A 21,590-nucleotide genomic window follows, 5' to 3' on the forward strand; every position below is an offset into this window, starting at 1 on the left:
ATGGTAGTGATGACATCAAAATACCAAAATACACAGATTAATGACACCATTTATACAGATACTATTTACAGGATAGAGATAGATAGATAGATAGATAGATAGATAGATAGATAGATAGATAGATAGATAGATAGATAGATAGATAGATATACAGAATGTATATTACCATTACCTTATGTGTTACATACATATAAATGTGTGAATAAATGAAATATTAAATAGTATCACAGTGGCGTATGTACTTATGTACTGTAAACATTGTTTATTATTATCTTGTATGTAAAAATTAGCTGATCTAACTTAATTGTAAAATAAGATAAAACACAATTATAATAAAATGTATTAGTATTCAGGTTTTGATACAGTAAGTTTATGTCAATAAACAAAAAACAAAATTAGAAAAGCACATTTATTACACTATGGTCAACATCCATACTAGCAATGGCTGCTAACCTTATACCTATTTTTTCCAAAAAGTTAAGATAATTTTGCATTACTCTAACACAATTGGCTAGCTAGTATATGAAATATGAGTTACATATAGTTTTTGTAGTAAAACATCTTAATACATGTTTTAATAAAGTACATAATTTACTATATACCATATAGAGTTTACCTTTATATGTTTGTCTGTAAGAGTTGCAAAAAGAGCAATATTATAATATATTGCTAAATCTGATAATTATTAATTTCAACACACAATAAGCTCAGTGGTGTATTCAGAAAGTTATTTAGAAAATTACTACATGAACTCATACAAAGTATCTACAGTAATTGAGCAAGTTATTGATATTAGTGAATTTTGGGTGAAAGGTAATAGGATGAGAGATTCAGAGTGAGAGATTTGGTGAGAAATCTCCAGTTTTTTTTTATTTTAAGCGGCAATCAATTACACTGCAAAACCAGTTTGAATTGGCAGTGTAAATGATTGCGCTTTAAAAAAACAAACTGGAAATTTCTTACCAAATCTCTCACTTTCTGAATCTCTCATCCTACTAAAGTTAACCCTTTATGTCAAGTCCTACTGTACTTGAGGTTGTAGATCATGATAACAGTGAAACTGGCAGTGTCCATTGTGTTATACTGTATGTATCTTTTATACATCCACCTTATATCAAGGCTTTTGCTTCACGATGGATTGATGTGTGATGACTGTAGCATGATTGGTGGATATTTTATACTGTTCCTGTCCCGATCCTTGTTGAGGGGAAGGCAAAGGTGTTTCAGGGGTTGCTAAAATATACAGAAAATACAAATGAATTATTTCTATGTTCATATTAAACATAAATGCATTAAATTATTCAACGTTCAATAACTTTTACATTCAAATACTCATTGTAATCATGATATTGTAAAGTAATGTGATATTATAATTACCACACAATTAATAAAGCATTGTTTGAACTATGGGCCTGATTCATATCTGATTGCATGGCCGAAAATCGGCACGACCGGCAATCAGTTAGGACGCTGGCCTGCTAGAGTGAAATCCAACTTTGCAAATTGATATGCTCTCTGTGCAAATGGATGTGTATTGCTACACATCCATTCACAAGCGTGCAAATATTATCAAAACCCATTATAACAGGCTCACCATCAAATTCATTTTACACTTGGCGCAAGTCATCGCAGGCTCATGGTAGCCAGAGACGTACTTGGCGCGCGATGGAAATAGGCATAGCCGTCCTGGAGCTGACATCACACACCCTCCCCTTAAACACTCAGGCACGCCTAGCATTTTCCCAGACACTCCCGGAAATTTTCTAGCACGCTTATATTTTTCTTAGCACTCCCACTAATCAGCCAGTTTCAAACCACAGACACCTAATTCCTGTCAATTAGTTTGCATGCAAATAGAAAAAGTAGCAAGACTTCATTAAAGCATGGCCTCGTACATGCTTACTGTAAACCATCCACATGCAGAGTCTATTGATAATCGGCCGCTGTGGTCTGAATTGGGCCCTATATGTGCAAAAAGCTGTCTCACTCCAATTATTATCTATAATTCATTTGGCAAGGCAGATCTGGTCCTGTTTTCTGAAAGACCTGCCATGTCCAATTACTTTTCCCTGGATCCAAATATGAAAGACTCATGGGCAATATGTATTACCCTGCAAATTGTGAGTCTGCCTGTAAATTCAGAATCAGCTTTATTGGCCAGGTATACTTGTGTATACTAGGAATTTGTTTTCAGTTTGCTGTGCAGCAGCCAGGTGGGTAACAAGTAAACAGCATACAGTATAATCAATAAACAATATAAACAGGTGGGGGAACATGTACAGTCATACAGAAAGTTTTTCCAAGGGGACACCGTGTTAGCTTATGTGCAAAGGGTTATGGCACGAGTAGACAGTGAGGTGTTCACAGGTGAACCGTTGAGGGAAGAAACATTTTAGGATTTTGGTGGACCTGGTGGGAATAGATCTGTAGCACCTGCCTGATGGCAGCAGGTTAAACAAGCCATGGCCAGGATTTAGTTGGTCCTTAACTATCTTTGTTGCCAGCTTTTTTGCTCTGGACAGCTACAGGTCCTGGACTGAGGAAAGGTCTGTCCCGATTATCTTCTCCACAGTTCTGACTACCTTTTGAAGTCTGCATTTGCCTCTCTCACTGGCGGAGCCGTACCAGACCAGTATCGAGGAGCACAGTACAGACTCCACAATCGCGGAGTAGAAGAGAAGCAGAAGCTTCTGTGGGATGTTGATCTTCCTCAGTTGCCTAAGAAAGAATAGCCTCTGCTGTGCTTTTCCAACAATAGTATCAGTGTTGGGCCTCCATTTAAGGAACCGGGAGATTGTGGTTCCTAGGAACTTGCGACACCACACTGTCAGCAATTGTTAGCAGAGGAACACCAACAGGCTTCTTCCTAAAGTCCACTACCATCTCAACAGTTTTGAGTGTGTTGAACTCTAGATGGTTTCTGCTGCACCACTGGGCCAAAAAGTCCACTTCTTGTCTGTAGGCCGATTCATCCCCATCCTTGATAAGGCTAACGATGGTAGTGTCATCAGCTAATTTGATTATCTTTACTCATTGCGCTTCTGAGGTGCAGTCGTTGGTGTACAGGGAGCAGAGCAGGTGTGAGAGTACACAGCCCTGGGGGGCTCCTGTGCTGATGGACTGCAATTGAGAGGTGACAATCATTTACAGGGCAAAACAGGTCGCTTTTGCCCTTTTTACCACTTTTAAAATATGAGCAGACTAACAGAATTTCCTGACCAGACTGCAACACTGACTTCTTCCTATTTCTACCTGTGACTTTGTCTTAGTATTTAGTTTCTGCTCCCTTATATACAGATATAGCAGCAGTGGAGTCTGGACAGTGTTTTACATCAGATATCCATGTGTCTGGACGGCAGCCTTGCCAGTCAGGAGCAGATGAGAATTTTTTTTTCAAAAGTCACATGTTTGAGGGAGAGGGGTGGTGGACCAAACATTTGCCTAGAACCATATCTGGATGTGCTATTGTAATACCCTGGAACTGCAAGGGTTAACATATACTGCAAGAGTTAACAGCATGTAGTTTTATCATGCATAACAAGGGCTATTTGCTGTGTACTGATTGGGGGAAGTTTGGAGTTCAGCCAGCTTTCACATGCAAGTCTCCTGCAGAGGGGGAATATCGGAAGTGTAAGTTAGAAAAAAGCTGACGTGTGGACTGTTAGCCAGGAGAAGGTGCATTTTTGCTGGAACCATGGGATGGCCAGCCATCGTTCCCATGGTCCCCAGCTTTGGAAACAGCTGCCATGAGTTGCACCCCTTCTATGGAGTGAGCAACAGCACATGTGGGTTGCTGTGAATAGAGACCATTTCTGCAGAGTAACATGAGGAGAATGCAGCCCCTCACAGCACATGTGGGGAGTGTTGCCAGTCCCAGCAAGGCACCTCACAGAGAGAGAGATAGCATTGTGAGAGCAGCAGTACTCAGAGTCCAGTGAGAGGGTGATGCCCACCTGTAGGGGTGCCCTAGAAGAGTGCCAGGTATGAGTCTCAGGAGAGGATGCATCTGGGTGAGTGGTCAAAGCCTCATGGCATGCTTAGTAGCCCCCCATTGACAAGAGTCCTCGTTATGGATGAGAGAGACAGTAACCTGTGATGTATAGCACTATGGGTTGCATGAATGTCCTGCTATGTACTGCTGTTCACCATTTTTATGATGCTGCAATTAAGTGATGTGCTGGAGGAGGTGCCTTGATGTAACCGATTAAGTGATGTGCTGGAGGAGTTGGCGTGATACGTGATCTAATGTAACCATTATGTTGTGTGCTGGAGGAGAGTGTTCAGAAGTTATCCCTGCTATATGTTAAATGCACTGACACCTGTAGTCCACTCCCACAATGCAACTGTAATTAAACTCCTGATTATTCAGGGGACCCCCTGGGACCTCTGCCTTACCAATGACCAGCCGGAGGAAAGTAAGTGTGATGCACCATACACAGTCACTGCAGTTATGAATACCTAGTGCCAGTGTAGTTTTACACTATTGAATTGTGATGGCAATACAATAAGTGGCAATTTAAAAAAATCTTATTCTGTACTTTGAGAAAGACAATTGTTCTATTCATTAAAACACTTTGTAAGGGTGAGCCAATGTTGGTGGGTCAGTGCTCTATTCCTTCCCACAAGCTAAGATTTGGCAGCCAGCCCTGGCACGGCTTCTCTGTGGGGTGGGGCATCTGGCCGATTAGCTATTTGTTTCTTATAAAGCCTTATTTAGTACAAAAAAGTACATTAGTATGATGTAGCGGAAGAAGCAAAGACATTTTTTTTTTAAACGCCTAACGCAGTGGTTCCTAAGTACCACCATAAGCTCATATTTACAGATTTCTGTCTGTGGAAGCAGGTGGGATAATTATTGACCCAAAAAATAGATTTATTCACCTGTGCATGATTAAATAAATCCACAAAACATATCCTTTTGGGTGTAACGTGATGACTGGAGTTGAGCACTACTGGTCTAAAGAACTATTAAAAGTAAACAAATGAATTGGTAAAACAAGAATATTCTTTAAAAACAAGAAAACCGTATCTGTAACTCAAAGTAACTCTAGTAATAAGAGAACAAAACAGGAACTTTGACTGGTATGATATAACTAGTGTTGAAAGACAGCAAATACGAGTTACTCAAGGAATCACTTGTAAAAACATAATTTTGTTGTGAATCGTGTATTTTAAGTCCAAACTCATGTGATTTGCAGCAATGTAAACTTTGAAGGACTCATAAATCAATACTATTGTCAAACAAATGAATTGAGCTAATTAGTGGGACATTTACATGTGAGTTTCAATTGTGCTATTTAGCTCATTTTCAATGGATGAACTGAACTGAATAAATCAAGACACCATTTTTAAAATATCTGTTAAAAAAACATAACATCAGTAAATATGGCAATGCCTATGTTTAACAAGTAATTGATGAGTCTAGAAGAAACAGAAAAAAATGATTCATGAAGTTTGAGTAATGGTCATTAACAGCTTGATATTAGGGGCAGTTTAGAAATCCATGAAGACCTATACCATTTGCTGCATAATTAGAAGCAATTCAAAAAGGATCATTCTTCTGGTCTTCATTGGATGGATGGTGACTTTATTTTATTACACCGGCATTTAAGGTGTTAAGGCATTCTCTAAAGGGGAACTCTAGAAGTGCTGAACTATCTTGTTCCTTCTCAATATTCTGTTTATCGAATAGAAAATGTAATACAGCTGAATTACTCACCAATCTGTTCTGAGTGTAATGAAGCAGACATGGAGCTAACCAGCAGAGTCTGTCCAAGTAGTGGGTCTTGAGACATATGTTGATGAGACGGATGTTGTATGTGATTAGAATCGTTTGAAGAACCTATTTAAAACACATGTATTTATAGAAAATATTGGAAATACAGAGAATTGTTCTGAAGAAGACAGGTGTTTCATTACCACCTAACTTACATATTCTAAATATATTATTTTTAATATTTAAGGTACTGTATGTCTACTGTGGATATTACCTTAGTCATCACACTTGTGACCAAAGCAAATAAGGTTATTCCACAGCTTTCAAGTTATTTATAAAATGCTAGCTTAACAAATCTGTGATATGCCAGGTCACCTAAGCTTCCATCCCCCACTCAGATCCACACCCTTTATTATATTCTCCTTATAACCTCCTTCATGGCTCCATCTCAACCCTCCACATCCCCCCCCCCACCAACATATAAAAGCTCTGTCCTGACCCCACCTCATCAAAGCTCAATCTTCACCCTTCCCCTCCACTCACAAGTGATGTGGCTAAGTTACGAAAGACTGCATTATTGGTATTTGCATGTATTTGGCTCCGATGCATTTGCAGTGTGTAATTTGCATTGCCTTTTTAAAATGGTAATGTATAGGTATATGAATTTAATGGGTACACATAACATATTCAACTAACATATCTATAATGGGTGCAAAGTGTGTGTTGCACATAGGTCCTCAGTCCAGGGGGGTGCACACTGCACACCTTGAACTAATAAAATTATATTTACCCCTCTGGAATCTGGGGACCCACAGCACCTAACCATCTCCATTTTACTCTATGTTATAATATAATGCAGACTTTATTACAATTATTCAAATTAGCATTATTTAGTGTTAGAGAGTGTACAAGTATTTTCTCTTATTTCTACAATGCTAAAGTCTACTGCACTGCCAGAAAGAAGGGGGCCCACATGGACCCTGCACATGGGCCTTCTCTCTTAAAACACCCCTAAGTATGCCTGCAACATCTAAAAAAAACAAGGCTATGATGAAATTGCATACACTGTATAATTGAGAAGAGTATACACAGTTTTACTAAAGTTAGTTGTAAGAGGGCTTTTGTATCCCTTAGCAATAATTAAAACATTTTCCCCAAAATTAGAAGAACTATAAAAATTTAAATTTTACCCAGCTGAGTATGGATAGTACAAATCATATATTTTACATTTCAAAAGAAAGGGCAATCCACTGTTTATATTTAATTATCATTGTTTGTCGTTTTTACCAACAGATCAAACATTATCAGTCTTAATTAGGTGTAGACTATCATTCAAACAATACTGTACATCATTATTTAATACTTATTAATACTGTATGTAGTCATAACTGGAGTTTGTAGTAAACTGTATTTTGTGTAGTAAACTGTATTTTGTGTAGTCAACTGTATTTTGTGTGTAAACTTTTATTTGCCCCATTTGCCACTTCTCTGTTAATCAGAATAGTTTTGGAAATGATTAATGTGGCAATTGGCACCAAATTGTTTTAAATGTATTAAGTATAGGAAATATTATAAACTAGTAAAGGCACCGAACATATGCACAAATATACCATCAGTAAAAAAAAAAAGAACTCACCTCCTAGTAACATCTCCTGGAGAAGATTGTCAATCTTAACTAATCCAAACAACTTTACAAACTGAATTTGCTCAATCATTTGCCACGTAATGCTCTGGAGAGTGGGCAGGAGTAAAAGAAGTTCTCCGAATCGACCTCTAGAATCATATTGTCGGTCATTAATGTAGTCTTCCAAACTGATCTGTACTTGATAGCGCATATTTTTAATTTTCATTGGGTTACTGAGCCCCTTTGCATCTGTGGAAAATACGCATACAGTACATATGACTCAATTTCCAAATGTTTCCTTTAAAATAGATTTTATAAAATCAGTAATAGGAATTGTATAATTCACATGTGTTCAATCAAACAGGATACTAAATTGATCTCTAATAATTAGACCAAAGCAGTTGCAAGGTTTTCATTTTAAATGTTAGACTATCATTCTAATTGTTGCTGCATCTGCTCTTTTATTTTTTATTTCATATTGCAGTTGGTATAATTAATTAACTAATAAATAAAGGGTGAGAGAATCAGAAAGTTAGAGATTTAGTAAGAAATCCCCAGTTTTTATTTTTTTTTAAAGCGGCAATCACATACACTGCAAAATCAAACTGGTTTTGCAATGTAAATAATTTCCGCTTTAAAAAAACTTGGAGATTTCTTACCAAATCTCTCACTTTCTGATTCTCTCACCCTATTACATTTCACCCTATATGCTCATCCAAACATCCTGGGCACACTGGATTATATTCCTGGAACACAGATTCCTAGAAAAAATATATTTTTTTTTTATGAGAAATAATTTACCTGGATCAAAAAATACAATTGCTTTTAAGCAGGCATATTCATTGTCATCTATCTGGATCTCCTGGAATGGTTGGACAAGTTCATCCAAAATTCTGTTAGCCACACGACTTATCTCTATCTCATTACAATTTCGGTGGATCACATAGCTGTTCCCTTAAAAAAAATATTTATCAATATTACTTAACAAATAATTTCTAATTATAAATCAATATACAGTTAAATAAATCAATAAAGTATCATTTGTTTAGATATTTGCAAATGTAGATCGTGTTATTTCCCAAGTCTACTAAGCAATACATAGTTAAAGTATATTACCTAGGAGTAAAATATCTTTAAACATCATGGAACGCTTTGTTACGCCAAGCAGAAGATGTTCTCCAGCATGTGCTCTCAGTAAAGCAACCTTTGAAAATAAGAATTATAAAACATGTAATATTAGCTTTATACACTTATATTACGGTGATAGACCTATCACTTTAGAGTAAATATGACCAGGCATACTCAGGGCCGGTGCTACGGTGTTCGGCGCCCTCCTGCAAACCATAAATGTTGCGCCCTTTCACATTGCCATTGCAGCAAGCTGCAGCTCGTTTGTGGGAGCATATGCACTGTCCACCATCTCCGTTGCCTTTGGCCTGTTGCGGGGGCATCACTTCAGCATTTCATGCAAGCCTCCATCACCACCCACCCTCCCTGCCACTGATGGCCTGTTGTGGGGGCATCGCTTCAGCATTTCATGCGAGTGGTCAAGACAATGCAGGCATGTCAGGTGGAGGGCTTCGACGGCTGGGTGACATCGCACACAACCCAACACATGGCTGGCCTGAATCTGGCTTCACAGCTACTGTAGGCTGCACAGCTAGGGTGCAGCCGATACTGTGCAAATATTTCACTGTGTAGCAAACCGCTCACATCTCAGTGCTGTGTCTGCAAACACGCGGGCGGTTTGCAGGCAGTGACAGTGAGGGCTGAGGCAGCTTTAGCAGAGCAGGGAGAGAGCACCTTTTCAGCATGGCGCCTCCCTGCTTTGCAGGAGCTGCTGAGTGGGTAGCGCCGGCCCTGGGCATACTGTACATTCAACCATGCAACAACATTATAGATATACAGTAGTACAATTAAACACTATTATTACATACATTTGAGGATACATTACAAGTAAGTATAAATTTTATGGGATTTGTTTTTCCATTACAAATTGAAAGGACATCTACCAAATATCCATGTGTTCACTCTAGTCTTATATACTGAGCATACCCAGTTTGAAAACCGCAGTGATCACTGCCTTGAAGAAGGGAACTGATCGCGAAATGCATAGCAGATACAGGAATGTGGTGTGGAAAGGGTGGGTACTCTGCCAGTCAATGTGCTTATAGGAGCCCGTCAACATGAGTCTATGTCGACATGGATTAGATCGACAGGGTCATTAGATCGAGAGGGCCATTAGGTCGACATGGGTTAGGTCAACCATCAAAAGGTCGACATGGGGTTTTTCACTGTTTTTTTGAGCCAACACATGCCGACAGGCAGTATTTCAAGCCCTACCATCCACTAGGGCGCGGTGGGAGAATAAAATAGTGTGCCGAGCACAGTGAAGCACCGAGCCCGAAGCATGCTGAGCGCAGCGAGCCATGCGCGGGGACATGGTGCACTTTGACCTGTGTCCATGTTGACTGTGTCAACATTTGGGTAAAAAACTGTGAAAAAACCCATGTCGACCTTTTGACTGTTGACCTAACCCATGTCAACCTAATGACCCTGTCGACCTAGACTCATGTCGACCTTCCTACATGTTGACCTAGACACATGTCAACCTAAATGTAGGTCGACCAAATGGTGTCGACCTAATGACTGTCTAACAACTTGCTGGTGACCAACTGCACCTGCATCATGTCACACATGGTTAATTTGCATTTTTACACGTATTCCTTTATGACATAAACACCATCATAAGTGCATAGGATACTACAGTATGTGACTTTATATGTGGTTGCAATGCGAATAAGAGGCTAAGTCCGGGAAAAAGTCTGAAAGTCTAAACATTGCTATCCATGGCAAAGCGTAAGTATGAAAGTCCATACATTGCTATCCATGGCAAAGCGTAAGTATGAAAGTCATACATTGCTATCCATGGCAAAGCATCTACAGGAAGTAGCACCATGCGCCTCATGCTTTATGGTGCAAAAGGTAATGTAGTCAAAATAATGAAACAACATGCATAATGGTGACATAATATTATCTACAATTATGATATCAACATTAGAGGTGGGCTGTGGAAGGGATGGTTGTGCAAGGGGAGCTGTGGGGGTAGGGTTATGCACTAGAGGGAGAGTTAGGGGTAGGAGTTAGGGAGAAGGGAGGAATAATTACCAGAACACAGGATGATTGGCAGTCTAACCTGGAACTGATAGTCACATACTGTAACCACCAGGACCCAGAAACTGTGTGGAGCTGCCTTTAGCCATCACTTGGCCAAAATTCTAACATGTCTACATTTCATCAATGTCTACATGATGTATGTCAACATGAACAATAACCATCAACTTTCTCTCATTGACATGATGCATTTTTTACGTGATGACATTATGGGGGGAATTTACTAAGATGGGAGTTCTTTTTCACATGGGATGTTGCTATGGGCAACTAATCAGATTCTATTATCTTCTAGAAGGTGCCAAATAAATAAAAAGTCGATTTTGATTGGTTGCGCATAGCAACATCCCATTTGAAATAGAACTGCCATCTTAGTATATTTCCACCTATGACTGTTGTCATATACTACCACACGTGCAATAAGAATATAAATGGAATACTCATCATTTTATGTATGGAAGTATTCTATACATTGCATTTTTAGGGAACCTATTTGATTTCTAGAAGAACATTTTTATTGAAGACCCAGAGGGTTAAAAAAGACAGGTGTCTATATGGGTGTTGAGCCAAGCAGCTTCCACTAGGGGTGTCAAACCCCAATTTGTGCAAGAAAAAAGAATAGGTGGAGCGCTAATGAGCAATTGGATCAATTGAGTATTACAATTAAATATATCTTAATTTTTTTCCTCACTAGTATGCGAAAGTCCAATCCAGAAATTGAGCAGGTGGTGGTATCCCAGTTGGAAATGCAGTTATTTATCCGGACTTGTTACCAGATGTAAGCAAATGTGGACCAATGTAGCATGGGGGATCCAGTCCAATCAGTCCAAAAAGCAGTTAAAACAAGCCGGTGCTCCCTAACATGTGTCACTGTCATCTGACAGCTTTATCAAAGGTGATTGGACTGGATCCCCCATGCTACAATGGTCCACATTTGCTTACACCTGGTAACACCTATTCTTCTATTCTCTATTTGATTTCTAATAGGCAATGACCTTGAGGTTGCCTATGGTAGCGAACGTGTTCTGGAAGCAGTCATACTGTATTGATTCTGTTTTGAAAATGTACTGAAAGTTAAGGGAATCCAAATCACTGCATAATGAAACATCCTTGGTGTGCAATCATTACATTTCACCTGCTGTCCATAAAAGAATGGTAAGACAGTTGAGTATTATTTTTTATGGATATTGCATTGTTAATGGTGTGTGCCTTGTTGATTCAAAGAGCAGCCTTATTTAATTTATTCCGCTGTTTTTACCTGATCGTCCAGAGGAAGCTCACAGAAGGCTGGGATGTATTTTGCCCACTCCACCAGGACCAGCAGTTGCTGCTTCATGGATTCACATATATCACTAACACTAGCAATTTTCTTTGTGTTTATGTCAGTACTTGTACCAGAACTTGAGGAAGTGATCTAGCCATGTTGAAAAAAAAAGGAAAGAAAATGAATAGACTATATTAAAATACAATTCACATGAAAAATTACCCTTGGCTTACACTATTTTTAAACTAAAACCACAGAAGCAATCATCCAAATAATTGAAAAACTCTGCTGGTATCATGGGTTTCTTATCAGCATGCATGAGACTGGACAAATCCTGTTCCTATTTCATAGTATTGCTACTGAGCATATTAAGCAAAGTCATGCAGTTTTCTAACACTGTACTACTATTACACTGCAAACCCACACAAGAAATCATTTGACTTACACCAATAAAATGCATCATATAAGTAACATACTTATATCCATAGCTATTTATGAATTTATTAACATTTACTTACAGTATATAGCACTAGCATATTCATCTGCACTATTTTTTTTAAATTATTATCTTGATTATTATTATTATTATTATCATCATCCGTATTATTATTATATGATCTTGACGTCTAATTAATTATTGAAAAAATTATTATAATTTAAAAATTAAGAACATATGTAAAAACACTCTAAATTGTTAATCTCTCACCAAATGTGCACTTAAAGGGGGTATTCAATCCCCTCCGCTATTTTCGATGGTGGAAATAGCGGCAGGCGCCTATTCAATGCTGTCTTGCCTCGACATCGTTGAAGAGGCAGATCGACAGAACGAGCTAGACTTTAATAGCTGTCGGCCCTGTTTTGCTGAGAACTGTGAATTGTCGCGATCACGGTCTTTTTGCCAATAGGCAGGTGGGACATTAAATCCTGCCTGCCAATTTGCGGTTGAGCAAAATGAAAATGGGCCAGGGTCACAGCTGTTGGGATGGACCGACAGTCATGACCCATGATTGAATGCCCCCTAGGAGTGATGTTTTTTTTTTTTTTTCATTCTGCTTTGTTGTTTTAAAAAGTGTTGTTCTAAAAAGTGCAAATGTCTCTTGTTTTTTCTCGAACTTTTTTTTCACCATTACCCTCATCAATGACCATAAAATTGGAATATATGAATATGCTGTATAATATACAGGTATAATTATTCTGAATTATTCGGAATTATTTCGAAACTATACATTTCAGAAATTAAATTTTTTTTTTTGGCTAAAAACATACTGGGGACATTTGCACAGCACTACTGAGGACATGATATGTAACTGGCATTAAATATCTGCAAGACAATGATTGCTTGGCATTCAAATTCAGTGCCTGAGATAGGACACAAACTTTGATTCATGTTTTGAAACCTTGTTATTTGAACAAATAAAATATATTTGTGTGCATTTCATGTGTTTGATGTGTTTATACAACATACATGTAATATACTTCACAATACATAATTGAAATATTAAAATATTCTGAAATACGGAATAATCAGTAATCCAAAATTCTCCTGGTCCCAAGCATTTTGGATAAGGGATACTCAACCTGTACTATATGTTGTTACCAGTTCCATTACTGATATTTCATGAATCTTTTCTTATTTCCCAAACAAGTGAAAGAACTGCATCACTTCAAATTGAAGTGGTTAGAAATTTCAAATATGCTTTGTTTTATATATAATAGAAAGCAATATAGTTGAATTATACAAACAAATAAAGACTTCTAAATGAGAAATAATAGATAATTATTTATTTCCAGTTATAGACTGTAGTACAATAAATGAACAAAAAAAATAGTAGGCATACTTTTATATTGTTTGTTACTGCACATGTGTTTTTACTAGATTGGTCTCACAAGGAGATTTAATTTTAAAACATGTAAAATCTTCAAAGAGAAGATAGCTGTAAAAAATACATTAAAAAAAGAAAAAAAGGAAAAATGCATATATCAATGTGATAGCTGAAAAACAATGAATACATGTAGACCAGTGTATTCTGAATTTGCTAAAAATATTAATTAGAAATACAGTTGCATTAACATTTTTGTACTGCATTCAAATGAACATTAAACAAAAGACACAAAAAAATATAAATGTACTTTTTTTTTATAATTATGTATCTTAATTAAAGTAAAAAAAACTATGTAGAATATTCAGTAGTACAAATAAAGTGGACATCTTCTTGCCAATACCATGCACATTAAAGTAATTTAATGACATACAGTATGTAATTAATACTTTGGGGGAAATTTACTAATATTGAATAGGTACGGATGCACCCATTCGTATTCATTTGATGTGAAATACGGCCGGGACCAAACGCCTGGAAAAATTACATACAGCCAAATTCGTCTGATTTGCTGTTTTTACGAATGGCAACTTCAGCCGGTTTTGGCTGTATGAATGAATACTGGAGAGAAGAGGAGTAGGGGTTCCCCATATTTTGGAAACCAGCACCGGGTTCCAATAGCCAGCGGTACCGTGCCACAGCTGAGGAAAACTATTTATATCACTTCCCCCAGCTAAAACATGACACTCTGGCTGGTCAGTCCGGGCATTGTCCCTGGGGGTGTGGGGATCCCCCCAAAAACCTGGACAGGGCTGAAGCCCAGTGCTGTCCCCAGCATCCCTGGGTGGTGGATGCTGGGCTAATGGTGTTAAAAAAGTGAAATTAAAGTGTAAAAAATAGATATTGGGCTCTGTAGTAGAACTAAAATGCCCAACAAGCCTCCCCCCATATGCTGGGACTTGGAGAATCACAAGTCCCAGCATTTGAGGCATTAATAGACACGCTCAGACTTGTATTCCCACTAAAGAACCAATACCACTATAAATGAGACCCATGCAAATAAAATATACATTTATACACCCTTTACACATCCATACATACCATACTGTACATCGTGGGAACTTTGTGGTTTCCAAAATAAAAAAGTTTAATTAGGTCAAGTGTGTGGTCTGACCTAATTAACCTTTGTGGTTTCCTAAAGAAGAAAGGTTAATTATGTCAAATGTGTGGTCTGACCTAATTTACCTTTCTGTACCTTAATGCACAAAGTTCCATTGACTTCTACAGCTAATTAAAACACTGCTCAACAGATACAGGTTAGGTCTTCCATATCCAAAATTCCTAAAAACTAAATATATTGAAATATGGAATTTTGTGACACCTTTGCTTTTTTGGTTCAATGTACACAATCGTGATCCAGATAATAGGTCAGGTCGACAGTCAATAGATGTACATGCACAAGGTTGACAAAGACAAAAGGTCAACAACAAAAAAGGTCAACACAGATTGTCGTGAGGTTTTCTGTATTTTTTTCATACTTTCCCATTCACATAGAATCCAGTTGGGAATGGTAAAGTGCCTGAAGCAAAGCAAGCCTTACAGAGAATGAAATGAGTGCAGGGATGCGGTGTGTGGGTCCCCTGGACCTAAAGGCCAAAAATACTCATCTCCAAGAAATTGAATTATGGTAATTAATTAGTACAGGTCCAATAGGGCTACATAGTATTCAACATACTGTGAAAACTTAAAGTTTTGAGTTTGCCTATGGGAACAATGGTATTGGTTCTCAGAGCTTCATGGATTCCTATCCAAAGGAAGTCCAGGGCTGCAAAGAGGGATCTAATCAAATCCCTCCATCACTTCTGCACTGTGGGCCTACAGAAACAAAATAACTCACACAAATCTAAAGGTGGCCATACATCTACAGCTCCTGTCTGACATTTTTCAAACACAGCCTTTGTAGGGGCTGAGTGGCTGGCTGTTTATCACTCTCCATTTTATCACTTTTGAAGCTTAGTGCATCTGGCTTAAGGATACAGGCTGCAGAGCTTACTCCTCTGAAGTTTTTTAAAAACGTATGAGATAATATATATTTGTTCCTGTCCTCATACTGTCATGTATCATTATGTAATTTGCCAACAGAGGTCACCACTAACACTACTGATGTACTGTTGTATTATGTAAATATTTAATCACATGAGAGGGATCTCCAACATTCATTCAACATACGTCAAATGCAAATAAAACCTTTACCTCAAAAACTATTAGAAGTTCATCCTACTGGACTTTAACACATGTGAATTGCATAGTCGTTTTCTCTCTAGAATTATTCTAAATGTGTTTTTATGCACTTATTGTAGCTATCATTATTCAGCCTTTAAATGTAATTTGTATGTTACTTTGTAAAACATTTCTTATTTTTCTCTAGCTCATAGCCAACAATAAAAAATACATACATTTCAGAAAGTCACATGAAGTATTTATGATGTAGTTCCAAAGTGTATTTACTTCCACTAACCTTGAAGTTCTACAAAAGAAAACCTATTAAACTCGAAGAAGCTAGTCTTAACATAAGCAAACCTATTTAAACAGAACAGAGGCAATTTGCATTTCCGTTGACAAATCTTGCACCGTGTTTTAGGTAAGTAAAGAATTAAACATTCTAACAATACTAATACAATTTTAATACATAACGCAAGTAAAACATAGTGCATTCAAGTTGTATTTCTGAGAGCAGAAGGCTTGACCAGCACATATGTACTAGACTGAAGCCAGTGGCGTAACTATAGCACCGCAGCCCCCGCGACCGCGCGGGGGGGGGGGGGGGGGGGCGCCGTGCATGTGTGGGCGCCGGGGGCTGCAGTGCTATAGTTACACCCCGCCGCCCCGCCGCAATCCCCCACAGTCTTTACCTGTCTTCAGTACGCGCTGGTCCCGGCTCCCTTCTTCTGCTATGAGGACCACCACAAAATGTCCGCCCCCATTTAGCAGACAGTTCTCTGAAACTGTCTGCTGTATGGGGGTGGACATTTTGTGGTGGTCCTCATAGCAGAAGAAGGGAGCCGGGACCAGCGTGTACTGAACGTAGGTAAGACTGCGGGGGAGGGGGGGTTTGCATGGGCGGCGGGGCGGGGTTGGTTCGGCGGGGTGGGTGTGCGGCGGGGTGGGTGTGCGGGTGCACTCCCTTTAACGGCGGGGGGGGGGGGGCGCCCAAAACCTAGTTACGCCACTGACTGAAGCCATAAAAGTAAAAATATATTTGAACAATTTGTACACAGAATACAATAAGCACAAATTTAGTTCTCATTTAAAGATATCTATTATTCTAAAATAATACTACCAAACCAGATCCATTGCTCCTTATTTACAATTATGCACGCTATAAGATTATCTTTCCAATCTGGCTGGTGAAAATCTTAAAAAAAAATATGGGAACAAATTACAATAAACCATTTGCTCCCAAAAGGACAAAAGCAGTCATCTGCATCAATTTTTTAAAATTGATTTAACCTATGTTTCTAAATGTCCATTTTTGTCTTTCTTCCATGTTTAGGAGCAAATAGTCAATTGTCATTTGCCCCCCAAAATGTCCATATTTTCATCACAACCAGCCAGCATGGAAAGATAATCTTATAGTGTATATGGAACTTTATTTCTGCATACTAAGAGCAGAGTACAAAGTGCACCTGTAATCCAGTCTCACATGCTGTACCACAAGAGGCATTATAAGTAAGTAATGAACATACGTCAGAAGTTGTTGTTTGAGGTGTCATGTTGTGAAATGTCAGTACAGGCCAGAAATCAGCATACATCATTCACAGCATGGAGGTTAACTATTTCAAAATAAAAATAAGTCAACATAAGACTATAAGATTAAAATTCTTTTCCTGTACTCATACCTTTCAACCATATTGATTTGAGTGAAAGTACTGGTTTTCTGACACTGTCCTGCTGTCCCACCCTCGGAAGCATTTGTCGTCTAGCAGAACAGTTGGAGAATAGATGCCGTCACATGCACACTGCATGTAGTCCGTAGAGGGAGGGATGGGGGGCATAACTAGCGACTCCCAGAGGGCTGAAAATGCCCTCAGCATTACAAAAATGGGGGTGTGACTCACAGGTTTAACATTCCCATGAGGCCATGCCCTTCTATCTGACAGCAAAAGAAGCCAGGTCCTTACAAAACCAATGAATAACAATGATAACAGTAAACCTCACATAAAAGTCTACCCCTAATCTAACAACTACAGTATGAAGCAATCTGCTAAGCAACACAGAAACACCACTTAAAAGACAACTGCTGGAAATTGTATGCTGTGGCCTTGGGGGTTAAATCTCTCCAGTCATATAAAATGCCTTTCCTAAGTTTCAGGTTTATCTGCAATGTAATTCAACAATGAAAGAAAACATATACGTCATCTGCACAGTAACTTCAACAGCATCACACGGATGATGATAATGATAATAATAATAATAACTACAACAATAATATTGGTCATTATATAGATGTCCTCAGCAATAGGATACTCCGGTGCATCTGTTCGTTATTTGGGCATATTATACACTTAAAGAAACTGCATGTAACAGATGTATGAAGGCTGGTACTAGTAGCTCCTGAACAAAACTTGAACAAAGGGTCATAATTCTGTGCTGGCAATTGTTGCAATGTGTTCATAATTCTGAAGTCCTCAAGATGTCCTCCTTTTCAATGGACTACACATGGGAGGCTGGATGAAGACCGGTAAGAAGACCAACAGTAGCATCATGATGCAGAGAATCCCGACATAGGTGCGGTAAGTATATTTATCTTCTTCCTGTCTCCCCCTAATTCTAACCATCCCTACCCTATGACTAAACTTCCACCCCACCGCACACTTACCATAACCCGCCATGTAACCTAACCCCAGCTCGTCTTGACATACCCACATTAGAAATGCTGGTGATCTGGATTCCATCATCAGGAGTGATGTTGGTATTCTAGATCCAGTGTTCTAGCCACGAGCATTTGAAGCACCATACTGTTGGTGTCCAGAGCAGAGGGCATCTAGGATGTTGCCAGGCCCAAACAGCGCCAAACCCGTAATAGCAGTACCTACTCCAGACCAATAGTTCTGTCTTGTACAATAATTATTTGTTGAGCTAAATATCTTTGACATAATTTAAGAGTAAATAACACTAAAGGGAAACAAGCTGAATACAGAGCATAAGATCACACAGCATTTGACATAGCATTTTGTGTACCTGACGCGACAGAGCTTCTGCTTGTGACAGTGTGTTAATGGAGGTGATGTTGCTCCCTTCAAATGCGCTTTTCCGTGTACTTATCCGGTCTCTTTCATTTTGAACAGCTAAGAAAAAAGTGGAAAAAAAACCATTAGATATTATGTAAAAAATAAAAATATTGGCAAAGACGGTGGTCAGAATATTCAGCAATGCTACAGTTAATCAGACTGCTGCTTGCTGAAAATAATAGATTGTACAGTATGTATATATATATATTTGTTGCAGTATTTCGAAATGCATTGTATTGCTATTTATCTGTACATTATTTACGGCATGATGACAGTGTTGTAATTGTAAGAAATTATTTAAATAGAATATTGAGACAACAAACTATGGAAGTCTTGTACTGCTATAACAGATGGTGGATGCACAGATGTATACTGTTTTAGAAATACAAATCTAATTCTGTCTGCTCCTGTTACTTCTGCTCCCGTGCAGTGCACATGGTTTTGTCCATTAGAGACAGAATTTGCTTTTGCAAGTGAACCAGAATTAGGCCCTATATTACAGGGCTGCCTGCACTGACACATTTTACCCTTCTAGATGTTATGCATTGCTACTAGGGTAAGGGAAATCACTGCAGCCCCGTTATTAAAGCACTGTATCCCCATTACTAAAGCACTGTATCCCCATTATTAAAGCACTGTATCCCCCATTATTAAAGGACTGTATCCCCCATTATTAAAGCACTGTATCCCCATTACTAAAGCACTGTATCCCCATTACTAAAGCACTGTATCCCCATTATGTACCCCCACTGCTATGCAGATGACACACAGCTGTACTTGTCCTTTGCTCCCGGCACTGTAAACCCAATAGCAACCCTAAATGGCTGTCTAGCTGAGCTCCAGGAATGGATGACTGCCAGTTGGCTGAGACTGAATCCTGATAAAACAAAGGTCCTTATGATTGGACCTCAACATCAAAGGACAAGACTGCAGCACAGCCACCCAACTGGACTGACACTTGGGGGTACAGAATTACAAAACTCTGATCATGTGCGGAATCTTGGTGTGGTACTAGATGGTGGATTGACACTTAAACATCAGATATCAGCCACAATCAAATCCTCATTCTTTCATCTGAGGAACATAGCCAGAATCAAACACTTAATCCCATCTGAAGACCTGCCAAAAGTCATACATGCATTTGTATCATCTCGTTTGGATTACTGCAATGCCCTTTACCTTGGTCTACCAGCAAAAGAACTGCACCGATTACAGCTGGTACAAAACACAGCTGCCAGGCTGTTAACTAAACAGCCCCGCTCTAGCCACATTACTCCCATTCTCTACTCCCTTCACTGGCTGCCAATAAAATGGCGAATAATTTTCAAGATCAATCTACTGAGTTTCAAAGCCCTACATGACCAAGGCCCAAGGTACCTGAAGCAGCTTCTGATTCCATACTGTCCCACCCGATTACTGCGGTCTGTAGATGAAGGACTTTTAGCAGTACCTAGGATCTCCCGTAATTCATCTAGGGGTCGAGCTATTAGGCATTCAGCTCCGACTTTATGGAACTCACTTCCCTGCACAGTTCGAGAGACCCCCACTCTAGAATGCTTCAAAAACAGACTCAAGACTTTCCTATTTACTCAAGCCTTTCCTTCAGTCCCTTAAGTATTGTTTATGAAAAGCTTTTCTGTACTGTATTACATTCATTCTATCTGTTAAGCGCCTTGAGTCCTATTGGAGAAAGAGAGCTATATAAATAAAATTATTATTATTATTATTATTATTATTATTATTATTATTATCATTATTATTATTATTATTAAAGCACTGTATCCCCATTATTAAAGCACTGTATCCCCATTATTAAAACACTGTATCACTATTACTAAAGCACTGTATACCCATTACTAAATCACTGTATCCCCATTAATAACCTACCTATGCAATCTAAAAACCCATTATTTTTCTGCATACATTGTAAGCATTCCTTCAATCTGCATTTGACCACTCCGATGCTTAATTACCCCTAACAACCTATTAAGCTGTCACCTATGCATATTGATCTGTCTTTGGCAGAGGAACTCCAATTTGATGTTTGATGAAGGAATAGGAGAACACAGATGAGTGAATGGTAGGGTGGGTGCAGTTAATATTACTAGCTGTATTGTTTCTGGATACTGATTGTGCAAAACTACTGTATTTATTACCCAATCATTTTGTGTCAATAAACAGAATTCATCTAACAATTGGTATGCACTTTAAGATCTTGTGGGAAGTCCTGGTCTGCTGTACTGACCATGTACTGCAGGTGGGATCACTTAGCACATAAAACATACACGTGATCATGTACAGGTATGTAATATATGTGCAGTATGGTTCACCAGAGGGTCGGTAGTGTTGAATACAACTGTGAAACTAGCTAATGGGGTCCATGGGTAGGCCTAGGAGGGGCCACCAATCCCCTGAGCAACTATCCAGCACATGTTACATATATAATCACATGTATGTTTATATGTACTACGTGACCCCTCTGCCATGCGTGGTCTGTGCTGCAGCCTAGGGACTGTAGCCACTGCTTGTCCTGTACATTCTGCATGCTTTTCCCATTTCTTGCTGTACTGGTCCCATCCCATCTGTGTTTGCAGCATGAGACCTCGACAATCTACTCTACCCCACAAGCTCGCTGCCTAGAGAACATCCTCGACCCTGAACTGTTCTTTTCTCCCCACATTCAATCTGTCTCTAAATCAGGCAT

General features: G+C 38.8%; 1 protein-coding gene across 4 annotated transcripts in view; it reads right to left on the bottom strand.

Moving 5' to 3' along the window:
* Window positions 1–207: 207 nt before the first annotated feature.
* HNF4G (hepatocyte nuclear factor 4 gamma) overlaps window positions 208–21,590 on the bottom strand; it is a 96,663-nt gene continuing 75,280 nt past the window's right edge. For 3 of the 4 annotated variants that reach the window (XM_083187301.1, XM_083187302.1, XM_083187303.1), the window contains 7 exons: window positions 18,837–18,943; window positions 11,770–11,925; window positions 8,457–8,544; window positions 8,142–8,294; window positions 7,353–7,589; window positions 5,720–5,842; window positions 208–1,233 (listed from right to left, as the gene is read on the bottom strand). In XM_083187301.1, coding sequence (XP_083043427.1) covers window positions 1,115–1,233; window positions 5,720–5,842; window positions 7,353–7,589; window positions 8,142–8,294; window positions 8,457–8,544; window positions 11,770–11,925; window positions 18,837–18,943 — 983 coding nt within the window. In that variant the 3' untranslated portion in view covers window positions 208–1,114. The remainder of the gene's footprint in view (window positions 1,234–5,719; window positions 5,843–7,352; window positions 7,590–8,141; window positions 8,295–8,456; window positions 8,545–11,769; window positions 11,926–18,836; window positions 18,944–21,590) is intronic. The other variant, XM_083187300.1, reaches the window with a different exon arrangement.

The sequence above is a fragment of the Crinia signifera genome, chromosome 5, assembly GCF_055691185.1.
Source record: "Crinia signifera chromosome 5, ASM5569118v1, whole genome shotgun sequence".
Taxonomy (NCBI): Eukaryota; Metazoa; Chordata; class Amphibia; order Anura; family Myobatrachidae; genus Crinia; species Crinia signifera.